The sequence below is a fragment of the Macrobrachium rosenbergii genome, chromosome 55 (genome assembly GCF_040412425.1).
Source record: "Macrobrachium rosenbergii isolate ZJJX-2024 chromosome 55, ASM4041242v1, whole genome shotgun sequence".
Taxonomy (NCBI): Eukaryota; Metazoa; Arthropoda; class Malacostraca; order Decapoda; family Palaemonidae; genus Macrobrachium; species Macrobrachium rosenbergii.
Window position 1 is genome coordinate 43,963,689 of NC_089795.1, and position 25,610 is coordinate 43,989,298.

Consider the following 25,610-nt stretch of genomic DNA (forward strand, 5'->3'; position numbering starts at 1 on the left):
TGAGGACAGATCCAGGCCTCTATACTTAAACACCAAAGAAAGCATTGCTCTACAGGCCTTGAGAGTGGAGGAGTGGAGGGAGAGAGCTTCCTGGCAGTCCTCAAGAAAAGCAAAAAAATCAGCAATCTGGCTTATAGAGGTCTCGGAAGAGATGTTATTGTGGTTACACCATCTTCTGAAAACTGTCCACTTGGACTGGCAGAGCTTGCTAGAAGATCATCTGCACCTAGCAATAGCTTCTGCAGCCTGCCTCGAAAATCCTTTTGCTCTGATGAGGATGTTGACAGTCTGTAGCCCATCAGGGCCAGAGCGGACAATCCTTGGTGGAACCTGAAGAAGTGGGGCTGTCTGAGCAGCAACTGTTTTTGTGGAAGGAGCCAAGGGAAGTCCACTAACAGTTGCAGTAGATCTGGAAACCATTCCTTCCTGGGCCAGAACGGAGCAACTAGGGTCATTGAGACGTTCTGGTGAGATGAAAACTTGTTGATCACCTCCCTGATCAACCCGAAAGGTGGAAACGCGTATACGTCCAGCCCTGTCCAGTCCAAGAGCATGGCATCTGTTGCCCATGCCAGAGCGTCCAGGACTGGGGAGCAAAACAGAAGCAGACGGTGGTTTCTTGACGTAGCAAAGAGGTCCACTGTTGGTTTGCCCCATAACTTCTAGAGATTGCTGCATACAAGGGAGTCCAAGGTCCACTCCGTCGGTAGGACTTGATTGCAATGGCTCAATTCATCTGGTAGGACGTTCATTCTCCCCTGAATGAAGCGAGTGATAATCTTCACCTGGTTCTGCTCTGCCCAGAGATCTTTCACTGTCTCGTAGAGAGTGAAGGAGTGGGTGCCTCCTTGTTTGCGGACATATGACACAGCTGTGGGGTTGTCTGTGTAAACTGCTACTACCTTGCTAGAGACGAGTGGAGAGAAGGCCTGGAGGCCCAAGTGAATAGCCTTCAGCTCCTTGACACTGATGTGGAGAGCTGTCTGATCTACCGACCACACCCCTGAGACCCTCCAACTACTAAAAGGGCTCCCCAACCCAGATCTGAAGCATCAGAATAAAATTCTAGGTCGAGGTTCAGGGTACAGAAGTCTTTCTACTGACGAAGGAGTCCGGCTGGGATTTCCTGCTCCAGTTCACTTTCACATAAAACTGAAGCAGCCTCATGTGAAACCTGCCCAACTTCAAAAATGGTTCCACGGAGGCCAAGTCCCCAGCAGACTCATTCACTGAGCCGCTGAGCAAGTTCTGAGACATACGAGCTCTTGGACAGTTTGGAGACAGGAGTCGATCCTTTTGGGGAGAGAGAAAAACCCGAAAAGTCAGTGAATCCAGAATCATCCCTCAATAGGGAATCTTCTGTGTCAGAATTATTTGAGATTTCTGGAAGTTCATTAAAATGCCCAACTCCTGTGTCAGGCGAAGGGTCTTCTTTAACCCTTTCATATCTGTATAGTTATCACATCACTGAGGGTACATGAGCCCCGATGTGTCTGGGAGCGCTCGACAGTGCGAAAAAATAATTATTTCGAAAATTCAGCAAAAATAGAAATTTTATGCCAACAACGTTCATTTTGCTGTCCTTTTTTTCTAAATGTTTATATTTTATGGTGGAATAGTCAGAATAAGAGTCCCAGCCCTCTAAATACGAAAAAATGTGTTATTTAACGAAAAAAAAATAAAATTCTTTACTTATTTTTATATTTTCGTTCGTAACCCAAAAACTATGAAAGTCAGACGAATGAATTATTTTTTATGAGAAAGCCAATAAAATTCCCTAAATATTGACATATAAAACAATGGAAAACGAATAAGTCCAGTTGGTGAAAAAATTGATAGAAAAGATGGTGAGAAACAGACCGCTCTGCCTGGCCTATGGTGAGAATTATCGCTAGAAAAAATTTTTTTTGAAGAGCCCTATCTCGGTTATTTTTCATAGAAATTACTTTGTAAATATAGGAAAAAGTAGAGGAAAAGTTGAAGAATAAAGGGAAAGTCAAGAAAAATGGCTTTGGTAACGGCAACAGTTTCATTTTGACGTTATAAATTGATCGAAACGAAAAAAAAGTTACCGTTGTCTACATTATTGTTCGTAGCTCAAAACTATAACAGTTAGGCGAATGAATTATTTTTTTATGAGAAAGCCAATACAATTCCTAAATATTGACATATAAAACAATGGAAAAGGAATAAGTCCAGTTGGTGAAAAAATTGATAGAAAAGAGGGTGAGAAACAGAGCGCTCTGTCTGCCTATGGTGAGAATTATCGCTAGAAAAAATTTTTTTTGAAGAACCTATCTCGGTTATTTTTCATAGAAATTACTTTGTAAATATAGGAAAAAGTAGAGGAAAAAGTTGAAGAATAAAGGGAAAGTCAAGAAAAATGGCTTTGGTAACGGCAACAGTTTCATTTTGACGTTATAAATTGATCGAAACGAAAAAAAGTTACCGTTGTCAACATTATTGTTCGTGAGCTCAAAACTATAACAGTTAGGCGAATGAATTATTTTTTATGAGAAAGCCAAGAAAATTCTCTAAATATCGACATATAAAACAATGAAAAACGAATAAGTCCAGTTGGTGAAAAATTGATAGAAAAGTGGGTAAGAAACAGAGCGCGCTGCCAGGCATACTGTGAGAATTATCGCTAGACATTTTTTTGAAGAGCCCTACCTCGGTTTTTTCATAGCAATTACTTTGTAAATATACAAAAATGTAGAGGAAAGGTTGAGGAATAAAGTGAGAGTCAAGAAAAATGGCTTTGGTAACAGCAAGTTTTCATTTTGATGTTATAAGCTGTTGAAACGAAAAAAATGTTACCGTTGTCAACATTATCGTTCGAGCTCAAAAGCTATAACAGTTAGGTGAATGAATTATTTTTATGAGAAAGCCAACAAAATTCTCTAAATATCGATATATATGATAATGAAAATGAGATTCAGAGCCCTGCCTAAAATCCAGATGTCTCTTATGTGATGCACTAACGAATTTCCGCTAGTTTTACCGTAAAAACTTTGCGAAAGCATGTTGAAAACTGTTCTCGATTGACGTCGCTGTATGTAAACAGCCACACGTGTTTACCCAACCTCGACGCATGGTCTCTGACAGAAGTGTGGCCTGCCAGGCCTGCGTGGGTCGCGATCAGCTGATGTCATTGTGAGAATTTTACTACGCCATGGATTTGTGCATGCACAGTAGAGGAACTAAAAATTTATAGAAAATAGAGGATACCAAACAGAGTGTTTCCAATAATGTAATCCTACATTTTATAAAAAAATGTAAGATACGAGAGAGAAACGTGGGTAGGATCAGCTGATTTCATTGGGAGAAATTTACTATGCCAGGAATTGCATGCGCAGTATAGGGACTGCTTGCCTGGCGTGTCGATGCCTGAGTTACGGTCCAAGATATGCTTTAGCCTATGGAAACCACCAACTGTCCGAAAATAAAAAAAAATTTACCCCTACCACACGTACGAAAAATGTCGGTAAATTTTACGTAAAATTACGTCAGTCAGAAAAGAAGGGGGGTAGGGGGTTGTTGCGTAATATTACATCAACTGGACAGGAATGGGTTAAGTCCTCCACGCACTTCTTGAAAGGGAGCGGAGAAGTCAGTCGTCCAGATAGAGGCATATGTCTATGTTGAGAAGATGAAGCCATTTCCCAGGAGGTGTGAGGATCCGAGCGAACACTTGTGGGGCTGTGGAAAGGCCGAAGCACAAGGTGAGAAACTGGAGAACCTTCCCCCAAAAGACAAATCGCAGGAACTTTCTGGAGTCTCAGTGTATAGGGACATGGAAATAAGCATCCTGCATATCCAGAGTGACCATCCAGTCATCCTGATGGAGAGAAGACATGACTTAGTGGTGAGTCTCCATGTGAAACTTGGGTTTCAGAATGAACAAATTCAGGGCGCTGACATCCAGAACAGGTCTCCAGCCCCCGATGACTTGGGGACCATGAAGAGACGGTTGTAGAATCCTTCTGAGTTGTGGTCCAAAACCTCCTTGCAAATAAGGGACTCGACTTCCTGAGAAAGGGCAGAAAATTTCTTGGAGTCTGCTGAGTACACTGTCAAAATGATTGGAGATTTGGATACGGGAAGCTTTTCTTTGAAGGGGATGGAATAGCCTTCCCTCAACACTTGGACTACCCAAGGTTCTGCCCCTCTGCGGCTCCATTCCTCCCAAAAGAGGTGCAGCCTGGCTCCTACTGGGGCGCTAAGGACTAGACTTCTTGACGGCTGGTTTGAAAGAACTTTCTTGATCGAGCTAGATTTCTTGACGGCTGGTTTGAAAGAACTTTCTTGATCGAGCTAGACGGGGGACGCAGATTGGCCCGAGGTCCAGGTTGAGGTCTAGATCTTCCTCCTTAAAAGGGCTGAGGTTGAAGAGGTGAGAAAGACTTGGTCGTAACTGTTAGAGCTTCGGGTGCTTAGTAGATTGAGCCAGAAGATCAGTAGTGGATTTCTTCTGTAAGTCTGACAGAATTACCTTGACTGTGTCTTGGGGGGGGAGATGGATGGACCACAGCTCTCATTTCTTCAAAATCCCCATTGAAAAAAGGGAGGCGAGCTCAAAAGAACCATCTCCGACTGCCTTGTCAGTACAAGACAATACCCCCAACCAGTCAGAAGCAAAATCTGCTAGGACTAGACAATCCTCCATTTTCCTTGCCAAAGCCCTGACGGTCCAGTCCAGGAAGCTAAAATTTCCCAAACCTTGAAGAAGTTCCTGATGAGATGATCTAGCTTGGGCGAAGAAAACGAAATCTTAGCTGAGGTGAACGCAGAGAGATAAGTTGCATCAACCAACCTGGAGAAGTCTCCTTGGGAGGAGGCAGAAACTCTCAAGGAGGGAGCTTCTCCAGTGGAGTAAAAGCAATGCCTCCTCTTGAGAAGCTTAGGAGGGAAAGCAAAGGTAGCTTTACCTTGCTCCCTCTTTATGGCCAACCATTCATTTACTTCCCGAAGGACATTCTTTGAGGAAAAGGAAAGAAGCAACTTGGGAGGCAAGTGCTGTCAAACGTCCGTTTCCTTATGAGGAAGGTCGAGGCTGGGGAATCAGGAGCAGCAGTCTCGAAAAAATCTGGGAAATTAGCCAGAAAAAACCTCAGCAAGGAAGAATAAGCTGAAGAAGGAGCGGCATCTTGTTCAGCGTCTTCATCGTTAGAAGAGACAGGGGACAAAGACATGTCCTTATTCTTAGAGACTGCTACTTTCTTCTTCAAAAACCCCTTGAGTTCCTCAAATTGATGCTTAATCGGGGCTAAAGATGAGTCTTTGTGGGCCGAAGACAGTGGAAGGGGTGCCAAGAGCTCTACAGCTGGCGTTGAATGCTCCACAGCTGGGCCAAGTGCCCAGAAGTTGGCGCCAAGTGGTCAGGTGCAGAAAAGGCAAAGTGGGCACCAAGCATTTCGGAGGAGACAGTGCTTAGCAGTGGGTGATGGGGGCTTACTTGGAGCATCTGGGCGCTTGGGAACCAAAACAGGGCAGTCGAGACACGAGAGCGACTCAGGACTATCCCAAGAAGGCTGAAAATAGGAGAAAAAGTGGCAGAAGGCAGAACAGCGAAACTGCAGGAGGACTGAGGGCTAACACTGGCATCCTTGTACCTCTTGACAGGAGGGGAGCTGTCTGCAAAGGCAGAGCGCCTTTTCGAAGGCCAGGAGGCAGAAGCACGGCGCCATTGTCGCTTCCTGTTGGGAGTGGAGCCATCCGAGTCTGACAACAGCTGATTCACACCATTCGCAGCCTGGGAACATGCAACAGGCTTGACAGAGGGGTGACTGTCTGTGGGCAAACCCCACCAGCCTCCCTTGGACCTCCCATAGTCTTCTCCCCAGTGCGGGGGAGCGGGACAGGGACCTTCATCTAGGAGCACTGGTGGGACGGCAGCCACCTCCTCAACATGCACAACACTGACACTCGGAACACTGGAATATGCTTTTGTCACAAAATCTCTGAAAGAAATACACAACTCCATTACAGTGTTAGCCAAAAACTAAAATTTTTTGTTGAACCTTGCTTCGAGACTGGCAATAATAGTGTTGGGATTAGAAGCATAGGAACCTGGTAAAGGAGTAGAAGACCTAAGGATGGGAGACGTAACAGGAATATGAGGAGAAGAAACAGCCCTATCTTCTACCAAGCTAGGCAAAGGAGGAGCCTCTATACTAGCCCTAGTTTCGGCTCTAAGGGCTGCCTTCCTTTTCCTATCTTTGTCAAGTTTGTCCAGATGGGACTTCAATGCCTTCCACTTTTTATCTTCCCAATCCTGGCATTCTGGACAATTAAGCTCTTTACTACATTCCTGCCCCCCTACATGTGACACACTTAGTGTGAGAATCATAACACAATTTAGTTAATCTAGTTTTGCAACCCTCAATGCAATAACGAATGCTTGAAGAGCTGGTGTCAGACATCTTGAACTAATGTTAGAAATAAAGTTAACCACAGCTAACGATATAACTAATCTTGAAAGCCACCACAAAAAGTGAATACTTCACCAAAATACAGGAACAAATATCCAAAAAGACGAAGCAACGACTGCACAAAATCACCAACACCAATGTTAGTTAGGAGCTGGCAGAAAATGAATTGAAGCTCTCTCCTGAGTTGTACCTATCAGTCCCGAATGTGGGCGGGGCCTTGTCATCTACGGCAAAATTTGAATTTTGTTAGACTGCCGCGGTAGAAGCTAGTAGCTGTGTAATTACTTGGCAAGTCACTTATATAAAATTCTGTTTTTTTTAGGAAGAGTAAGTTCTAAGCAATCACTTACAGACAATTCTTGCTTCTCATATAATCACAAAACAATTTAAACCAAAACCCTCTCTCCTACAGTACCTTTAACTGTGATATAACTCCTAAGTTTATTTGCTTACTTCCAAAGGCCCAAGGCTCCATGATGGTCACTTTGAGGCTATGAAGCATTATAACTAAGCTTGTTACTGTCAGGCAATGAACCATGACAAATTAATATTTCATGTAACTTTACCTTTAACTCTGGAATCAGTGAGTACAATATTCTTATTACACTTTTTATACAAGATTTGATAACCTCAGTGCATCAAGCATTTCACACACACTAAAACCGTGAACACCATTATCTTAATTTAAGCACATTTTTTTTCTAGGACTCACCTGCCAAAGCTTGCAACTTTCATGGTTACTTTTGTCAATTTTTTCAACTATGGGCTACTGACTTGAAACTCAAGCTCCCTAAGAATGTGGTGTTCATTTGAATGATGTAACAGAAGGTAATAGGAAATACACAAGGAGAGATCAACTATTAACAGAGAAAAAATAACAAATTAATGAGTACAAGCTGTATAGTAGCTGCATTAATACGTCAACGAACAACATGGCTTCCATGGCATTATCATCAACATTCCTAAAGATAGCTCTTTAAGCTTAAGACCAATGCCTAAAGACAAATTGTAATAAAAATATTCCTTTATATTCAAAGTATGGTCCTCTTTTCTTCTGAGCCACCGAGATGAAACTAAGGCATGCTATGATTACACTCTTCCTGCTCTAAACTGCAATGACAGGTATGAAGGAGAGGACCAGGCAGAGGGATAGAGATGAAAATGCAAGAAAAGAAGGCTAAAAGAAAGGGGACCATAAGGAAGAAATACATGGGACAAAAAATGGAAAAAAAGTGAGATTAGGGAAACGGATTTTGGGTTAAAGTACTGTAGAGAGAAGTGGGAGAGCAAATATGGAGGAAGTCTGTGCATTCATTAACTAAAACTTTAGAAAGTACCCCACATGAAGTATTTTTGGAGGTCACAAGCAAGCCTAAATTGAATAGATTTAGGAGTTGGAAATTTCAGCCAAAAAATCAGCAACCACTGATTTTACAATTTTTGTGTCCAGAACTCTTCTAGTGCCAGATTCTGCAAATACTACAACGACCCTCTTGACAGCTATCTGTAGTGAGTTTATAGAATTGGGACAGATGTCAGACATCAAAAATGGGCTCTTATATTTAATTATATTTTTCATTACGGCCTTCTTATGCCTTTCTTCACCTGTTCATGACTTTCTTCACCTGTTCACTTGGGCATTAAAAACAAATGATGAGAATGCAGGCAACAGACTTCCAGAGGTTTATATTTCACAGTTTCTGTATCATAAAAGCTCTCTCCTCATTTCTTAATTTAAGATTAATTACTGCAAAATAACTGTCTGTCAAAGATGATTACTGCTTTTCTACTTGCATGAACTTAGGGGATACACAGACACTGTGAAAAAAGTTAAACAAAATCTGCACCCTTCCCACATGACTGCTATCAAAATATAAAATCACAAATTTAACAAACAGGCAAATTTGAGGCACATTTACTCAAAATCTTCTGAAAGATGTTGGTTTGCATTTTTCCTTCAGATTTGTTAATATATTTTCATTACTGCTTCTCCCCCAAGTTCAGCGACTAAACAGCCTCATTATTTCCACAGTTCCACCATGGGTAATTTCGTTAACTAGCTGTCATTTGTGCAGTGCTTATATCAACATGTGACTGAGGTTAACAGTAACACTGGGAACATCTCACCTTCTGAAGTCCACGGGAGATTTTACCTCACGTTCATAGAATTCACTAGTGTTTTGTAGTTACTACTCATTTAAATACAGCATAAACAAATCAACAATGAAAGTTTAGGTTTCAATTATGATTATAACCTAAAAGACTGATTAATCTGGTTGTGTTTACTAGTAACAATAAAAAAGTAAGAGGGAAGAGAGAAAGTTAAACTGTGAACTCGCGTAACTATTTCTTGTCTTAATTCAAAAGAACTTGGTGTGTTAAATACAGCACTACTAGGAGACTGGCAAAGTTTAAAAAAGTGCCAATCTTGCATCACTGACCCACATGATCATTTTTGATGCATACTTGAGTTTAGTCAATGATCAAGGGTTGTATCTCAAAAGCCCTTTAATTTATAGTAAAAACTCAAACCATTATAGTAATACTATAGTATCTGATCAACTACATTTACAAAAGAAAATTTGAAACCTCGAAAAATTATTGTCCTTTCAAGTCCTACTCACTCTTCTCTACACTACAGAAAGAATTGTGGCTGTCCTTGTTGTGGCTTTCCATTTAGAAAGAAATTTACAAGTACACTCACCAAACGCCGTCTAGGTAGAAACCTGTGCTTCAATCTCTGCAAAGTATGTTAAAGCCATTGGTAATTTTCAATGCAGATACATGGAATAATACGTAAATTCTGCAAATCCAGGGAACAGTACTTTATATCTCAAATTAAATCACTGAGTACAAGAATAAGAAATTATAAATCACTGAGTACAAGAATATGAGATTATATATAAAAGTTAAAAGTACAGTAGTCCATTGAGATAATGGATTAAAGCATCCGAGCCTACTCGACTACAAAAGAAACTTCGATATGTTGTTCTATACATACGTGAATGCATGTTTTTACAATAAAGTACAGATATGTTTACACCCTGTACCCCTTAAACTACTGTAAAATGCTTATAACTGCTTATTTTAACAGTTCACTGCCTAATTTAACAGTTCAAACAAAAATATACCTTATCATATTAAAACAATTTAATATCAGTTAAAACAAAAATACATCCCAAGCCATCATCCCAAAACACCCAAGTCATCTTAGAGTACCCTCCTAAAACTGTTGCTCTTTAAGTATACAGTATACACCCCTAAAGCGCTTATAACAATTATTTACTAATTTTAAAATATTAATATTAATGTAAACACAGCAGAATATCGATAAAATGTTTAATACAAATTAAATAAATCTTTAATATAAATTAAATAAATCTCTCATAGATGTGTGACAGCTAATCAAGCTGATATTTCCATTTTGCACTGATGTATCTGGAAGTATGATATACCATGGTCCATTATCTCGGTGCGCTACTGTATACTGAAAGCTATGAAAATTGTGATTTGGACTAATTTTTCATTTCTCCACTTCCAGCAACACAAAATGTGTGTGCAGTAAAGTCAAACTATTCACTATTTGTATGCACACAAACTGTACATACAAACTTGAGTTTACATACTGCAGTTCACATTTATCACACCAGTGCATGAACATTAGAATATATATACTTGTTAAAGTGTACCCTTATGGTAATTAATGAGTGCCATCTGAACCACCCAACCTCCAAAGCATAGTAGTTTAAATCTGATGCTGAAGATTGCAAACCAAGACCTTCACCTCACATATTCAATGCTCTAATCAACTGAGCAACAGGAGAGCTCAAAGTTGAGATACACTGCAGAGTGCTTAAGCTTGTGGGTGGTAAGAAGCCAGTAAGTGAATCCTTCAAGAAATTTATCTAAGAACCTCAACCATATATAAAAGGTGAAAGAAATATTTCCTACTGCCACAAATTCCTAGGTAAACAAAGCCTTAAATATGGATATCAAGTGCTCAAACATCATTTTAAGAGGTATTTTGAACGCTGAACTGTGTTGCAAAGTGAAAAAAGTCATTTAAAGATTCCCCATTTTGACTGCATACATTTCGAAAGTCTTTAAAAAGTGTTGCACTGCTAACCCAGAAAATATTTATCTCCACTTGTTTATAGGTACCACATGTACTGTACTACCTCCATTGTAATCTTAAGGAGCTGCATGGGATATTCATCTCTGCATTTACTTTCTTACTGGTAAGGTCTCATATATATTTTAATGTACACATTATTTTTAACCGGTGATAGGTCCCAGTTATTATTCCTAAGTTCTCTTGTCCTAAGAGGCAGTAAATGCAATTTTTTTTTCCTAAGCCCTCCTCTTTTTTTTTACAAGCCAACTTAATGCTCTCATGATATTACCATAGGATTTTCAAATAAAGCCATACATGAAAATGAAATTACTAGCAATTTTTTGCTTTCTCTACCTGCTATAAAGTTTGAACGAATGGGATTCACATCCTTCTGCACTGTTTTATCTCTCCAGTAGTTTTACACTGTAGTGTAGTTTTATGCTTCTCCTGCTTCCAGTTCTATGTAACACAACTGCTACACCAGTGGTATCTGGTGTACTGGTGTCAATGACCCCGATAATTATAATGCTAGTGATACCTAATAAGACAATTCTCAATTTTAGGATGGGTGACTACACTGGATGTCAGATACTACTGGCACATATGCTTCCATGACTATCTGTGCAGACAGATAGTCTTGTAATAGACATTAGATGTTGGTAAGAATAGCACTGGGTCACAATGAGGTCCCACCGGCCAACAAAATCAGTGCTTGACTTCCCTGCACAAATGACATAAATACATAAATGCAATCCTAAATTTACAACAGGATATATTTTACCTGTGCTAGGTAATTTTTATGCAAAACTAGAAGAAAGACCTATTAATATTTCTCAATGTGTGTTATTTTTATGCTTGTTCTGTTTTTCATGATCCACATACACCAACAAGTGAAGAATATGCATATACATCAACAAATGAAGAATATGCGTAAAGTTCCAAGTGTGCAAGTTAACTTTCACCTGTGCAACCCACAGCTTGATGCAAATTTGGACTAAAGGTATACAGTACATAAAGACTTACCAAACTGTTATACGGTAGGTACCTATTCTTCATTCTCTGTAAAGCATTAATTAAATTATTATTTACTGCAGCTCAAGAACTTAATAAAGTTAATAGTTAAGAAAAAGATGAAACCTCTGAAGCAGATATGATAAGGATGACATAAAATTACTTGAGATTTTCTAAAGCCATTGCTTTTACACTAAGAGGACTACATGAAAAATATGGTCAATCATTGAATGTTGAACAGCTGACACTAGCAGCACAGCTTGTAACAAAATCATCAGAACACACTGCCGCAGCAAACAACCACAGACCATTACCAACAAAACCCAAAACTGCAAACTTATAACAACAGATGACAGCAGTGAAACAAAAAAGTAATTGCCAAATAAAGTTCAAAGCCACATGCAAAGCTATGAAAAACTCTACGCTGTATTAACCCAAGCAGAAAGAGCAGCTATGGCAAGTGTAACAGGGTACTCCCAATGAAAGGAAGGATGCTCCAACTAGCAACTAATACTGTAGTAATGAAATACACAGTTGGAGAAGTACTGTAATGGCTTATGGATTGTACCATACAATCAGCACAAAATCTAAACTATGACCAACAATTTTAAACCTAGAACAGATTCTCCAATTTTCAACAGATTTTCAAATACTGTATCATCCAAACATTCACAATTTACTCCAAAAAGGAAATTCCAATTCCTTAATCTTCAAAAAGGTAGGGCAATTTCAAGTGATTTAATAAAGCCATTTAAACTCAATAAGCACACAAATTCTACATGGTCCAATACATTCATAGAATGGTGTGCATTTAAAATAAAAAAAAGATACGATACACTCATAGAATGGCAATGGCGTGCATTTAAAATAAAAAAAAAAAAGCTAAATATTATTTTCAAATATGCTTTTTCAATATGTGCACTAAAGTCATACCAAACCCTCATGACTTAAGTGAATCACATACTTAGAACTTACCAAACTTCTTAGTCGTGACCTCAAGGACGAGAATGTCTGTAAGTACCATAACATCACAGAACTATGGTTATATGTACAAGGCACAATTAAATGTGACCATACCATAAGCAAGTGGTTTTTAATACTTTTATCAATAACACTGAGAAGAATCTTTAATAGTGAAATGAGAGCCCTATATGGATGCAATGCCAAATGGCTTAAGATTCTTCATACAATGCCAATTCATAACATACCATACCTCATAACTTGAAAACACACATATATTGTAACCTAGAATTCCAGCGTTTTGGAAAAATTGCAGTGTACTTATTCTAATTTTGCTTCTCGCTGAAAGGGAATACTTGAATTAGCATTTATAGACACAACAACGAATAACCCTTGCACAATGGGTAGAAACCTATAAAACAAAAAAACACAAGCATAGAACACCATTTATGCATGTAGTACATAACTCAAAATATTTATTACATTATTACAGCTCAGAAGGCAGAACACGCTCTGGTTTCTTCATCACGAGACAGAGAAAGACAACACCAAAAACAGTGGACTTACCAGGTCACCAGATTTTTTCTTTGGAGATTTACTGCTATGATCTGGAAAAAAAAAAAAAAAGTTGTGACCATTTTCAGACACCTTGTCCTTACGCTAAGAAAAACACTTCAGTATATAAGATTGAATATTACTACCACAAAATGATGTTTTTTAAGAACTTGTTCTGATACTGCTACCATTCTACAAAGTATGGTCATTCAGCCTATGTTATTTAGTGGGACAATGTTGTTCATTCTATCTAGTATGATAATGCTGTTTTGCAGTGTGCCTTGTGTGGCACGCTGCAGATGATTTAGACATGTGACTAATAATCAAAACAAAAACTAAAACCATATCCATGTTCTATAAATGCAAGACCTAAATTTGCCCAAATCTTATTCTTGTCAGTCTTGACAGAGAGCAAGTCATGAACACAAAAGTAGATGATAACAGCAGTTAACAGATGAAGCAATTTTCATTGAGGGGAGTGGTACTTTTCTAAAACCCTGAAACATGCACTGTGGAACCAGAAAGGAAGAATAGCACTTCTGGTAAAATCTGTGAAGAATGATGTAAAGTGCATCAGTTTAATAATAAACTGGATACAAGCTGGACATAAACATGATACCAAAGATACTAGGAATAACATTGTGGACACTACCATCATCACTATCCAGTAGTTACACTGGACCTGTGACATTCTCTGATTCACACAGGCCTGACCTGAAGGATTTGTTATAAGCAAAAGCAGCTTGAAGACAAATGTTAGCTAGCTAGACAACTATGTGGAAAGAGACTTGAGGAATCGATAAAAAGTCAAAGACAAAGTAATGCGGTTGGAGAGCAAAGGGATGTTGCGAAGATTATTTAGTGCAGTACGTACTCAGGAACAATAGGCTGTACTTCGATGGAGAATTGCTGAGGACACAACAGCTGGGTAGACCTTGAGGGCCATTATTGAAGAATGTGTGCCTTGTATGTCCTAACACTGGGTCCTCAAATATGGTATTTTCATGATAAATTTTTAAAACTCACGGTAGTGCTTCTATCGTTTTCATGTAGGTGACTACTCCGCCCACTATCGGCGAACAACAGGAACAACAAAATAGAAAAACGTCACTTCTTTTGTGCTCTATGTCCATGACAGGGGAGGAGGAGGCTCGATCTAAATTACTTCAATAGTGCATGCCAAACTTAATTTTATCGCAAGAAATACCATTTTTACCATATGAAGTAACCACCAAGTAGTGCTATACAAACTAAATCTACATTGATAAAATTGGGATCTATGGACATATTCTGTTCCAAAAACAGTCAGATATGAAGATGAATTTGAAACAAACTCTGTTAGCATTGGTAAAATGCTTGTTGTTTCCTTACTTCATAAGAGCTACTGCAGGTGATTACTGCCTCTGGTCGGTGCTCATCTTAACCTGTAGTGACTTAGCGGAATAGTTGCTAGTAGTCACTACTTTACAGTGGGAGTTTTGGAGCAAAGGAGTACCGAGTGCCCTTGCCCTGAGTGCAGTACCAAAAAGACAAAAAAGATCAGACAACACTGTCACCTACACTGTAAAATAATTAAAAACCATAACCCAAGCACTAAAGACTGGTGGGCACTCCAGGTATAAAGTAATCCCCCAGGCTCCTCCCCTAAAAAACTCAACACCCTAATTTCAAGGTAAAGAGGTCAAGGATAGGAAGGAATGCTTCTTATGCTTCTTCCCCCAATACCATGCCAGCCACTGATAATGGACCAAGGGTACTGCAATTTTCAAAAACTGTCTCTATATCTTTCAAACAGTGAGTTCCAAAAATGGAATTACACTTCCAGTAAGTCGACTGAAGGATTGCTGAAAGTGACATATTATGCCTGAAAGCATACGAGGTGGCAACTACTCTAATCTCGTGAGCTCTCACCTTAAAGGTAGGCAGGACGTCCTCTTGGATTTGTGAGTGAGACTCTGTAATTAGATCCCCAAGAAAAAACGATGATGCATTTCTAGATGGGGGATAGAGGGATTTCTGACACAGCACCAGAGATTACTGGAAGGGCCTCCGATTCTCTTGGTTCTGTCTAGGTAATAACGAAAGGCCCTAACAAGACAAAGGACTCTTTCTTCTTCTGGACTGAGGATTTCCATAAGATTCTTAATGGTGAACGAGTGCGGCCAGGGGTTGGTTGGTGTCTCGTTCTTTGCCAAGAAACCTAACGTAAAAGTACAGACTAAACTCTAAGAGAGCAATTTGTATCCATGGCTTGTAGTTCACTCACTCATTTGGCAGTAGCCAAGGCTTAGAGGAAGAAAGTTTTCTTCATCAAGTTCTTATGGGAAATGGAATGGAGAGGCTGAAAAGTGGGGCCCGTGGACCACTTTAGAACTACGTCCAAGTTCCACGATACAGAGTCAACTCTTGCTTGCTTGGAAGTCTCAAAGGACTTAATGAGGTCACTAAGATCTTGGTTAGAGGCCAAATCTAGGCCCCTATGCTTAAATACAGATCCTTGCATTCCTCTACAGCCTTTGATTGTGGATGTACAGAGCCCCTTGACGGTCCTCAGGAATGGGAGGAAGTCTGCTATCTGGGCCATTGAGGTTTTAGCAGACGAGATGTTATGACTGCTACACCATCGATGGAAGACAGCCCCCTTGATTAGTAGACTTGGCAAGAAGACTGGCGTCGATTTTGTGGCCGCTTCGCGGCTTGCCTGGAAAATCCCTTCGATCTGACGAGTCTCCGGACAGTCTGAAGCCTGTCAGAGCTAGAGCAGAATACATTAAGGCTGACTTCTGATCCTATGTCACTCCTTTAGTGGTGAAAGAGTACCACAATTCCCTTTTCTTGAGCACTCCATGGGAAAAGAAGGCTGCAAACTCCGAGGAGCCATCTCTTATGGCTTTAAGCAAACATAACTTTAGCTGACGAGAAGGCGGAACGACGTGCCGAGTCAATCAGGCCTGAGAAGTAACACTGGGATGAGGCAGCACCTCCCAGGGATGGAGTCTCTTCAGTAGTATAGGACAAGTACCTCCTAGCTGTCAATCTTGACAGAGGCAAGGCAAAAGCGGCCTTCCCTTGCTCCCTTTTCACTGCAAGCCAATCTTCAACCTCGTTAAGAGCTTTCCTCAAAGAGGAGGAAAGGACCATCTTGGGAAGATGAGAGCTGGCATCCACTTTGTTCCTCATTAGGAAAGTAGAGGCTGGTGAAACTGGAGCGGCTGGCTGAAAATGTGAAGGAAAGGTTGCTAAAAAAATATCTCAGCAGAGAAGCTTAAGTAGGAGCTGATTCCTGAACTACATCCTCCTCCTCAACAGAAGAAATCGGCGACATGGATAAATCCTTGGAAGGTTAATCCCAGCAGGGGCCTTGATTAATCGTAAAGCGTCTGCCAACTGTTGTTTAATGTGGGCAAAAGATGGATCTTCTGCTGCGGGTGCTGGTGAGCCAGAACTGGATGGGTGCTCGGCTGGCACTGGGCACTTGGCAGCTGGCGCCAAACTCTGAGCAACTGGTGCTGATTGCACAGAGGCAGTCCGCAGGTGTTTGGGAGTGTTTGGGAGTCGGCGTCGGGCGCTCGGAGACTGTGACTGTTGTATGTGGCTGCCTATATGACGATGAGGAGCGTTTCTTGTTTGAGGGGCGCCAAATACTAGCGCTCTGGTGAAAAATAGTTTGGGCTGTGCCAGGCACTGCGACCCATTTGAAGACTCTGAGAAGGATTTCCAGTACGTTTAGATGGAATAAGGGATGTCTCGTTGCCACTGTCTCTTCAGGGGACAGGACACACTGAGAAGACACCTAGAACTTCTCTTGTCGAGGCTAAACTCCGAGTCCGAAGACAACTAATGGACACTAACAGAGATGCCCTTCCAACAACAGTCTGAAGGTCCTCCACTACGCAAACAGAGAGTGACGGTTCTACCTAGGGGGCGACTGCCCATGGGCAAACCCCACCAACCTCCTTTGGACCTCCGGTATGTCTTCTCCCAGATTCAGGGGAGTGCGACAAGGACCTTTGTCTGGAAGAGCTGGTGGGACGGACAGCCAACTCCTCGACTGGCACTGGGACAACTACTATTCACTTTGTTCATCATGACTCTTAGGGATGCCCCTAATATGGTCACTTTGTTGACCATCAGGTTGAATCTACGATCAAACTTACACTCGAGGCTGGCAATGGTATTGGGTTTGGAAGCACGGGAGCTAGGCACAGGGGTAGATGGTACAATATTAATCATATTAGGAGGACTAAGGATGGGGGACAAGGCTACACTCAGATCAGGAGCCAGTTCTAGACTATGAGCCCTAACCTCGGCTTTCAAGGCTGCCTTCCTTTTTCTGTCTCTATCTAGCTTCTCTAAATGAGATTTTAACACCTTCCACTGCCCTTCATCCTAATCCTTACATTCGTCAGTTAGAGCATATAATATGGGAATCGTAGGTTGCTTTGGTCAAGCGGGTTTTACAACCCTCCCCATAATATCTAATGCTAGAGGAACGAGAGTCCAACATCATTTAAAGTCATAAAGCGCAATAAACTGTCTAAACTAAGCTGTAAAGGCTACCAGAGATGTGAATACATCACCAAATCCTGGAAGGATATTCACAAAACAGCAATGAAATTCCAAACAAAAGCTGCTACAAACATTCGATGTTGTATCGAAGGCCAGCATAAAAGAAGTGACTTTTTCTGTTTTGTTGTTCCTATTGTTCCCTGATAGTGGGCGGGATAGTCAGCTACACGAAAACAATAGAAGTGCTACTGTGAGTTTTAAAATTTTAAGCTGCTGAGCAAGTGGAGCAGTACAGTAAACCCGCGTATTCACAGGGGATGCGTACCAACCCCAACCAATAGCTAAAATCTGCGAATACTTAGGACCCTTCTAAAAACACTTAGAACTGCCTATTTTGATAGTTCAAACACACACACACACACACACAAGGAAAAAAATAAATAAATAAATAAAAAAAAAAAAAAATGCTTATACAGGTATGTTAAGAACAATCGTTTTACCAATTGTTCCCTTAGTGGAGTTGTTGCCTCCTTTTGTTTTTGTTTTCTTGCTAATGATTGACATGTGGTGGATGGTGTCAGACTTTGCCAGTCAGGTCCAGGACAGCAGCAGGTCACGGCAGCAGAGCAGCGGAGGAGCTTTCTTTTGGGCGCCATGGTTGTCGTGTCGACTCTGTCGTGGGGTCCAGTCTTGGAGAAGAGAGCATTCTTTTTGGGCGCGATGGTTGTGTGTCGACTCTGTCGTAGGAGTCCATTCTTGTGGAACTGTGTCTGAGGATGTGATGGTTTGCCGTATCGGCTCTGTTTTAGATTGTCCTGCAGTTTTAATGATTATGTTGTTTGATGGTTTTGTTGATGTATTTATTATGCTGCCTATTTTTTTTTTTGTAATGTTGCTGCTCTGGTTTGTTCAATGGATTTATGTAAAATTTAATTAAATAAATTTTACCTTACTGCCTGCTACTTTCGATTATCTACTTTTCGATCATTTTAAGTTTTTTTTTTTCTCTCTCTGGACCTGACTAAACTTGTAAACTTTTGTAAATAAATTAATATTAAGGTAACTTTTTGTATTTGTTCTGCTCCTCCCTCCTTTGTTTGTCATCTCTCATCAGTCATTACAGCCCAACTGCTTGTTTTCTGTAAAGAACCCGTCGATCTCGAGGGACGAGATCATAATAAGGTATTATCCTACTTCTGATGGGGTTAGGTTCCAAAAACCCCATCGTTTGATAGGAAAAAATGTATCTCGAATATAGCCTAGCCTACACCAGGGTATTCAGTACCACAATGTGTACATACAGGCAGTCCCTGGTTAACAGCGCTCCGGTTTTACTTTATGGAGCTTGTCTAGTGACGAAAATCGACAATTTTCGGCGCTGAAAATCGCCGATTTTGCTTATAAGCACTGATAATTGGATATTGGCGCCCATAGATACCTAACAGAGGCGCCGATAACTGAAAATCGGTGCTTTTCGGTGCCGATAAGCCCGGAAAAAACGCCGAAAATTTATGATTTTCAGTTAGCGGCAATTTTTGGTTATTATCACACCCTCAGAACAGAATCCCCGCCGATAACAGGGGACTGCCTGTATATGGTAGCCTAGCCTACACTATAAAGTATACTCTATACATACATAGTACAGTAATTGATATCAGCTAATTCTGGAGGTTCATGCAGTGACTTATGATACAGGCAGTCCCCGGTTTACGACGGGTCCGACTTACGACGTTCCCAGGTTACGACGCTTTTCAAATATATTCATCAGAAATTATTTCCCGGTTTATGACGCATGTTCCAGGGTTATGACGTGTTGTACGCCGATCTGACGGAAGAAATATGGCTCCAAACCGGCAGAATATTCAAAATTTGGAGTTTTTTTTATGAAAAACTCAATAAAAATGTAGTTTACATCGTTTTCAATACACCCAAAGCATTAAAAGTAAGATTTTCTTAGGATTTTTTACGATTTTTTGGTTTACAACGATTTTCGGTTTACGACCTTGACGTAAAAACGGAACCCCATAAGAAACGACTGCCTGTAATTCAATAAAAAGAGAAACTGAATAACAAACAAGAATGAGCTTAGCCTACACTATGGTATATCATAGACATATAATGGCAGCCCAGCCTATATTATACTGTACTCTACATTAACATAATATCGTATTATACAAACATCAACATAACGAATGTGCATCTTTTCCATGGATCTTTTAAAGTGTTATGCTTTAATTTCCTGTATCCAATAATGTTGTATATATACAGGTATTCCCCCTACTTACGATGGGTTAGGTTCCAAAAAACCCATCGTTTGTTGAAAAATCGTAACTCGAATATGGCCCAAGCCTACACTAGGTAATCAGTACCATCTATACATATATGGTAGCCTGGCCTACACTACACAGTATACTTTATACATATATGGTATAGTAATTATTAGTGTCAATAATTCTGCAGGTTCAATGCAGACTGACATGATAAGTCAGTATAAAGAAATTGAATAACAAACAAGGCCTGGCCTGCACTTTAAGTATATCATATACGGTAGCCTAACCTAAATATACTGTATTCTATTTTCACATAACACCGTATTATACAAACATCAAAATAACGAATGTGCATCTTTTCCATGGATCTTTAAAAGTTATGTTTACTACACTGTATCCAATCGTAAATATTCTTATACTGCTTTTGCATTATAAATTCGATCATAGCGATCAAATGTTTTGGTTTGGGAATCGATCACGGTCTTTATTTCGATGCATTTAACTCGGTTCAGAGGGCATTTCTTGCTTCTAGTTAAGCGTAAATGAATCTCTAGATACTTTATTTATAAAGGACATATGTATTTTTACGTTATACAAGTGTTTTTATGTTGAAATATAACTAAATATGTCTGTTGTGAAATTATTTTAGCCATTTTTTCGTTAATGTAGATGACGTTGGCGGCTGGCCGTTTTGTTTATGTGTAAACAAAAAAATCAAGATTCCGTTCGCTATTTTCTTGATTTCATCATCATACCATGACTTTTATTATGTATCTTTTATCGGGCGTGAAAACAGCAGTAATATGTGTTCTTTCATGTCCAGTAGTTTTGATTAAATACTTTCCAATTTTATTTACGGTCAAGCTTCATTCATGTTGCCAATGTCACGATAATTTATAGTCATTAGCAGCATTGAACATTCTTTCTCAGCGTCAGCTACAACTGCAGCTTAATTTTACTGCAGCAGTATATTTCCTTGCGGTCTTTTCTCCAAAGCGGAATAAGGGTAGTGTAAAAAACATATCAGTACTTAACGTCATTTTTAACATAACTGATAATTGTTTAACCGTCATGGTTGAAATACAAACAAAACAGTTGTTATCGATTCGGTTATTAGCAAAACAACAGAGTCTCGTTCGGTTGTTTATGGCTGTACATTTTCGCAAGAGTATAAGGTTACTAACAATGCTTTTATTATTCTCTTACTTTTTAACTAGAAGATGGAATAAAGAGATGGAGAAAAAGAAGTTGGTCTATTGTAAGTTGGTCTTTCTTGCTGCCTGATTCTCGGCAATGTAATTACGCTGTTGCTTGTGCCCATCCGAGAATTTAAAAATATTTTCTAAATATTGTCGTGCGGTATTAATTACTAACTCCATCGTGGAAACGAATTATCATAAGACAATTATCATCCCACTCGTGCACTACCTGTATTTACAAGCGCACAAAAATTGCAAACGAACAATAACCTATTTTAACTTCCGACACAACGAGGGCAAGTGAGATCAGCTCATTGAATTAATGTACCTATTCAGCCTCTCGGGCACCCGTATCGTACACGTCGCATTTGCCCTGATTTGTGCGTTGTTGCCTGCGCCATGCCTTCATAAATTTAAAAATACGATTTTCAAAATATTGTCCTATCGATATTAATTGCTAATCCCATCGTAAAAGCGAATTATCGTAAGTCAAATTATCGTAACTCGAGCACTACCTGTATTGTTATACAGTACTGCTTCTGTATTATAAATTGCAATCATAGCGATCAATGTTTTGGTTTGGAAACTGATTATGCGGTAAGTTTATTTCACCGTGTTTAACTCAGTTCAGAGAGCTTTTCTTGCTTCTTGTTGGCTTAAATGAATCTTGATACTTTATTTATACGGGGCAAGGTTATTTTTCATTATATGAAGTGTTTATTTTTCATTATATTTAATGTTTTCAAGTCGAAATATAACTTAACCCTTAAACGCCGAGCCTATATTTACGAAAGTGTCTGCCATATGCCGGCGGTGTTCCGGAGTTAGCGCCGAAGGGAAAAAGTTTTTTAAAAAAATCACAGCACGCTTAGTTTTTAAGATTAAGAGTTCATTTTTGGCTCCTTTTTTTGACATTGCCTGAAGTTTAGTATGCAACCATCAGAAATGAAAAAAAAATATCATTATCATATATAAATACTGAAACATATGACAGCGCAAAAAAAAAATTTCATATATAATTGTATACAAATCGCGCTGTGAGCAAAACGGTTAAAGCTAACGAGTTATTTTTTTTCTTTGTATTGTACACTAAATGCATATGATTTTGGTATATAACAAATTGTAAAACGATCAAAACAACACAGAGAAAATATTATCACAAAATGATGCATGAATTAATGTCTTGTGGACGTAAAAAAATTTTTCAAAAATTCACCATAAATCTAAATATTGTGCTAGAGACTTCCTGTTTATTGCAAATGAAGGTAATGGTTGAATATTACTAGACTGTTAGAGACTTCCTGTTTGTTGCAAAATGAAGGTAATTGGTTGAATATTACTAGACTGTAAGTGTTATAGCTTACAATTGCAGTTTTAACCATTTCGGTTGAGTTAAAAAAAAGTTGACTGAAGGTCAATTTTTCTATTTATCGTGATTCATATGAAATATTTCAAAACTGATAAAAGCTACAACCATCAGTTATTTTTTGTTGTATTCTACATGAAATTGCACACATTTTCATATATAAAACTTTATGTAACGACTAATATAAAACGGTGCAAACATTACGACAAAGTGACGAAAGAATTTCCGAGATGTTCAGCTGAGTTACCGCGCGTGGATGTAAGGAAAAAGTTTTTTTCAAAAATTCACCATAAATCGAAATATTGTGGTAGAGACTTCCAATTTGTTGCAAAATGAAGGTAAATGACTGATTATTACTAGAATGTAAGAATTTTAGCTTATAATTGCGTTTTTCAACCATTTTAGTCGAGTCAAAGTTGACCGAAGGTTGACATTTTGGCACATTGTGATTTATATGAAAATATTTCAAAACTGATAGAAGCTACAACCATGAGTTATTTTTTCTTGTATACTACATGAAATTGTGCACACTTTCATATATAAAACTTTATGTAACGACTAATATAAAACGGTCCAAACATTACGATAAAGTGACGAAAGAATTTCTGAGATATTGGCGCAAGACATTCGCCATGGACGTCTAAGGAAAAAGTTTTTAAAAAAATTCACCATATATCGAAATATTGTGCTAGAGACTTCCAATTTGTTGCAAAAATGAAGGTAAATGATTGATTATTAGAATGTAAGAGTTTTAGCAATTGCGTTTTTCAACCATTTTGGTCGAAATCAAAGTTGACCGAAGGTTGAAATTTTGGCACATCGTGATTTATATGAAAATATTTCAAAACTGATAGAAGCTACAACCATGAGTTATTTTTTCTTGTATTCTACATGAAATTGCGCACACTTTCATATATAAAACTTTTTATGTAACGACTAATATAAAAACGGTGCAAACATTGCGACAACGTGACTAAAGAATTTCAGAGATGTTAAATGAGTTACTGCGGCGCAGATGTAAGGAAAGTTTTTCAAAATTCTATAATAAATCGAAATATTGGGCTAGAGACTTCCAATCTGTTGCAAAATGAAGGTAAATGATTGAATATTACTAGTATGTAAGAGTTTTAGCTTACAATTGCGTTTTCTACCATTTCGGTCGAGTCAAAGTTGACCGAAGGTTGAAATTTTAGCACATCGTGATTTATATGAAAATATTTCAAAACTGATAGAAGCTACAACCATGAGTTATTTTTTCTTGTATTCTACATGAAATTGCACACATTTTCATATATAAAACTTTATGTAACGACTAATATAAAACGGCAAACATTACAACAAAGTGATGAAAGAATTTCTGAGATGTTCGGCCGAGTTACCGCACGTGGACGTAAGGAAAAAGTTTTTTTCAAAAATTCACCATAAATGACTGAATATTACTAGAATGTAAGAGTTTTAGCTTGCAACTGTGTTTTTCGACCATTTCGGTCGAGTCAAAGTTGACCGAAGGTTGAAATTTTGGCACATCGTGATTTATATGAAAATATTTCCAAACTGATAAAAGCTACAACCCTGGGTTGTTTTTTCTTGTATTTTACATGAAATTGTGCACATTTTCATATATAAAACTTTATGTAACAGCTAATATAAAACGGTGCAAAAATTACGACAAAATGACAAAAGAATTTCTGAAATTTTCGGGCGAGTTACTGCGTGGACGTAGGAAAGTTTTTTCAAAATTCACCATAAATCGAAATATTGTGCTAGAGACTTCCAATTTGTTGCAAAATGAAGGTAAATGATTGAATATTATTAGAATGTAAGAGTTTTAGCTTGGTGTGTTTTTCGACCATTTTGGTCGAGTCAAATTTGACCAAAGGTTGAAATTTTTTAGAAGTCGACGATGGTGCGATCCGCCTCGATCACCCGACAAACAATTTTAGTTGACTTACGATACGTCCAATCGGCGTTTAAGGGTTAAATATGTCTTGTTGTGAAATTAATTTAGCTATTATTTTCATTAATAGATGACATTGGCCATTTAGGGGCATGTTATGTAAAAAACAAATCAAGATTCCGTTCGCTATTTTCACTTGATTTCACCATAATACAAACTTTACATATTTATTGTTTATCGGCGTACAAATAGCAGTAATATGTGTTCTTTCATGCCCAGTAGTTTTGATTAAAATATTTTCTCTCCAATTTTAATTACGGTCGAGTTTCATCCCATGCTGCTGATGCACGATAATTTGCAGTCATTAGCAGCTTGAACATTGTTTTCTCAGCTTCAGCTACAACTTGCAGCTTAAATTTATCAGTATATTTCCTTGCCAATCTTTTATCCATACCAAATAAGGGTATAATATAAAAATGTATCAGTCCTATTCCACTTAATGTCATTTGTACTATAACTACAGGGATGGTAATTGTTTACTACCGTACGATGGTTGAAATACAAGCAAAACGGCTGTTGCTAACCAATTCGGTTGTAAGCAGGACAACTGTTTCTCGTTCGGTTGTTTATGGCTATACGCATTTACACAAGAGTATAACGTTACTATTAATACTTTTATCATTCTCTTTTACTTTTTTGAACTAGAAGATGGGATAAAGAGATGGAGGAAAAGAAGTTGGTCTATTGTAATTTGGTCTCTCTCGCTGCCTGATTGTACACTGCTGCCTGCACCTGCACGAAATTTAAAAATATTTTATAAATATTGTCGTATCAGTATTAACTGCTTACCCCATCACAAAATCGAATTATCATAACTCGAGCACTACCAGGGTACCTGAGTATTTTAATAGTTTTATCACAAAAAGTGCATTTAGTCATGAAAATGATATGAAAATATTGTAATTTGTGAATATTTCTCAGTGAAAAATATTGCTAATGGGTGAATTTTCAGTGAATAATGCATAAATATGTTCCATAGAGAAATCTGTGAATAGGTGAGTCCGCGAATCGTGAGACCACGAATATGGGGGGTTTACTGTATAGCTATATAATTGCTTGGTAAGTTACTTATATGAAAATTATGTCCACATTATATTTTTAGAGTAACTTCACAAAATTATGTTCACATTATGTTTTTAGAGTAACTTTATATAATAAACTGATTTCACTACTTAACTGCTCTATTCTTCTCCTGTTCTTGTAATTCTACGCCTAAGTTCTGCTTTGCTTTCCTT

General features: G+C 38.7%; 1 protein-coding gene across 5 annotated transcripts in view; it reads right to left on the reverse strand.

The window, feature by feature from the left end:
• The window catches only part of LOC136835201 (protein OS-9-like), a 103,083-nt gene that overhangs the window by 15,853 nt on the left and 61,620 nt on the right, over nucleotides 1-25,610 (reverse strand). For 3 of the 5 annotated variants that reach the window (XM_067098432.1, XM_067098431.1, XM_067098433.1), the window contains one exon: nucleotides 13,087-13,127. In XM_067098432.1, coding sequence (XP_066954533.1) covers nucleotides 13,087-13,127 — 41 coding nt within the window. Of the gene's footprint in view, nucleotides 1-9,138; nucleotides 9,175-13,086; nucleotides 13,128-25,610 lie in introns of all 5 variants that reach the window. The other 2 variants (XM_067098430.1, XM_067098429.1) reach the window with 1 other exon arrangement.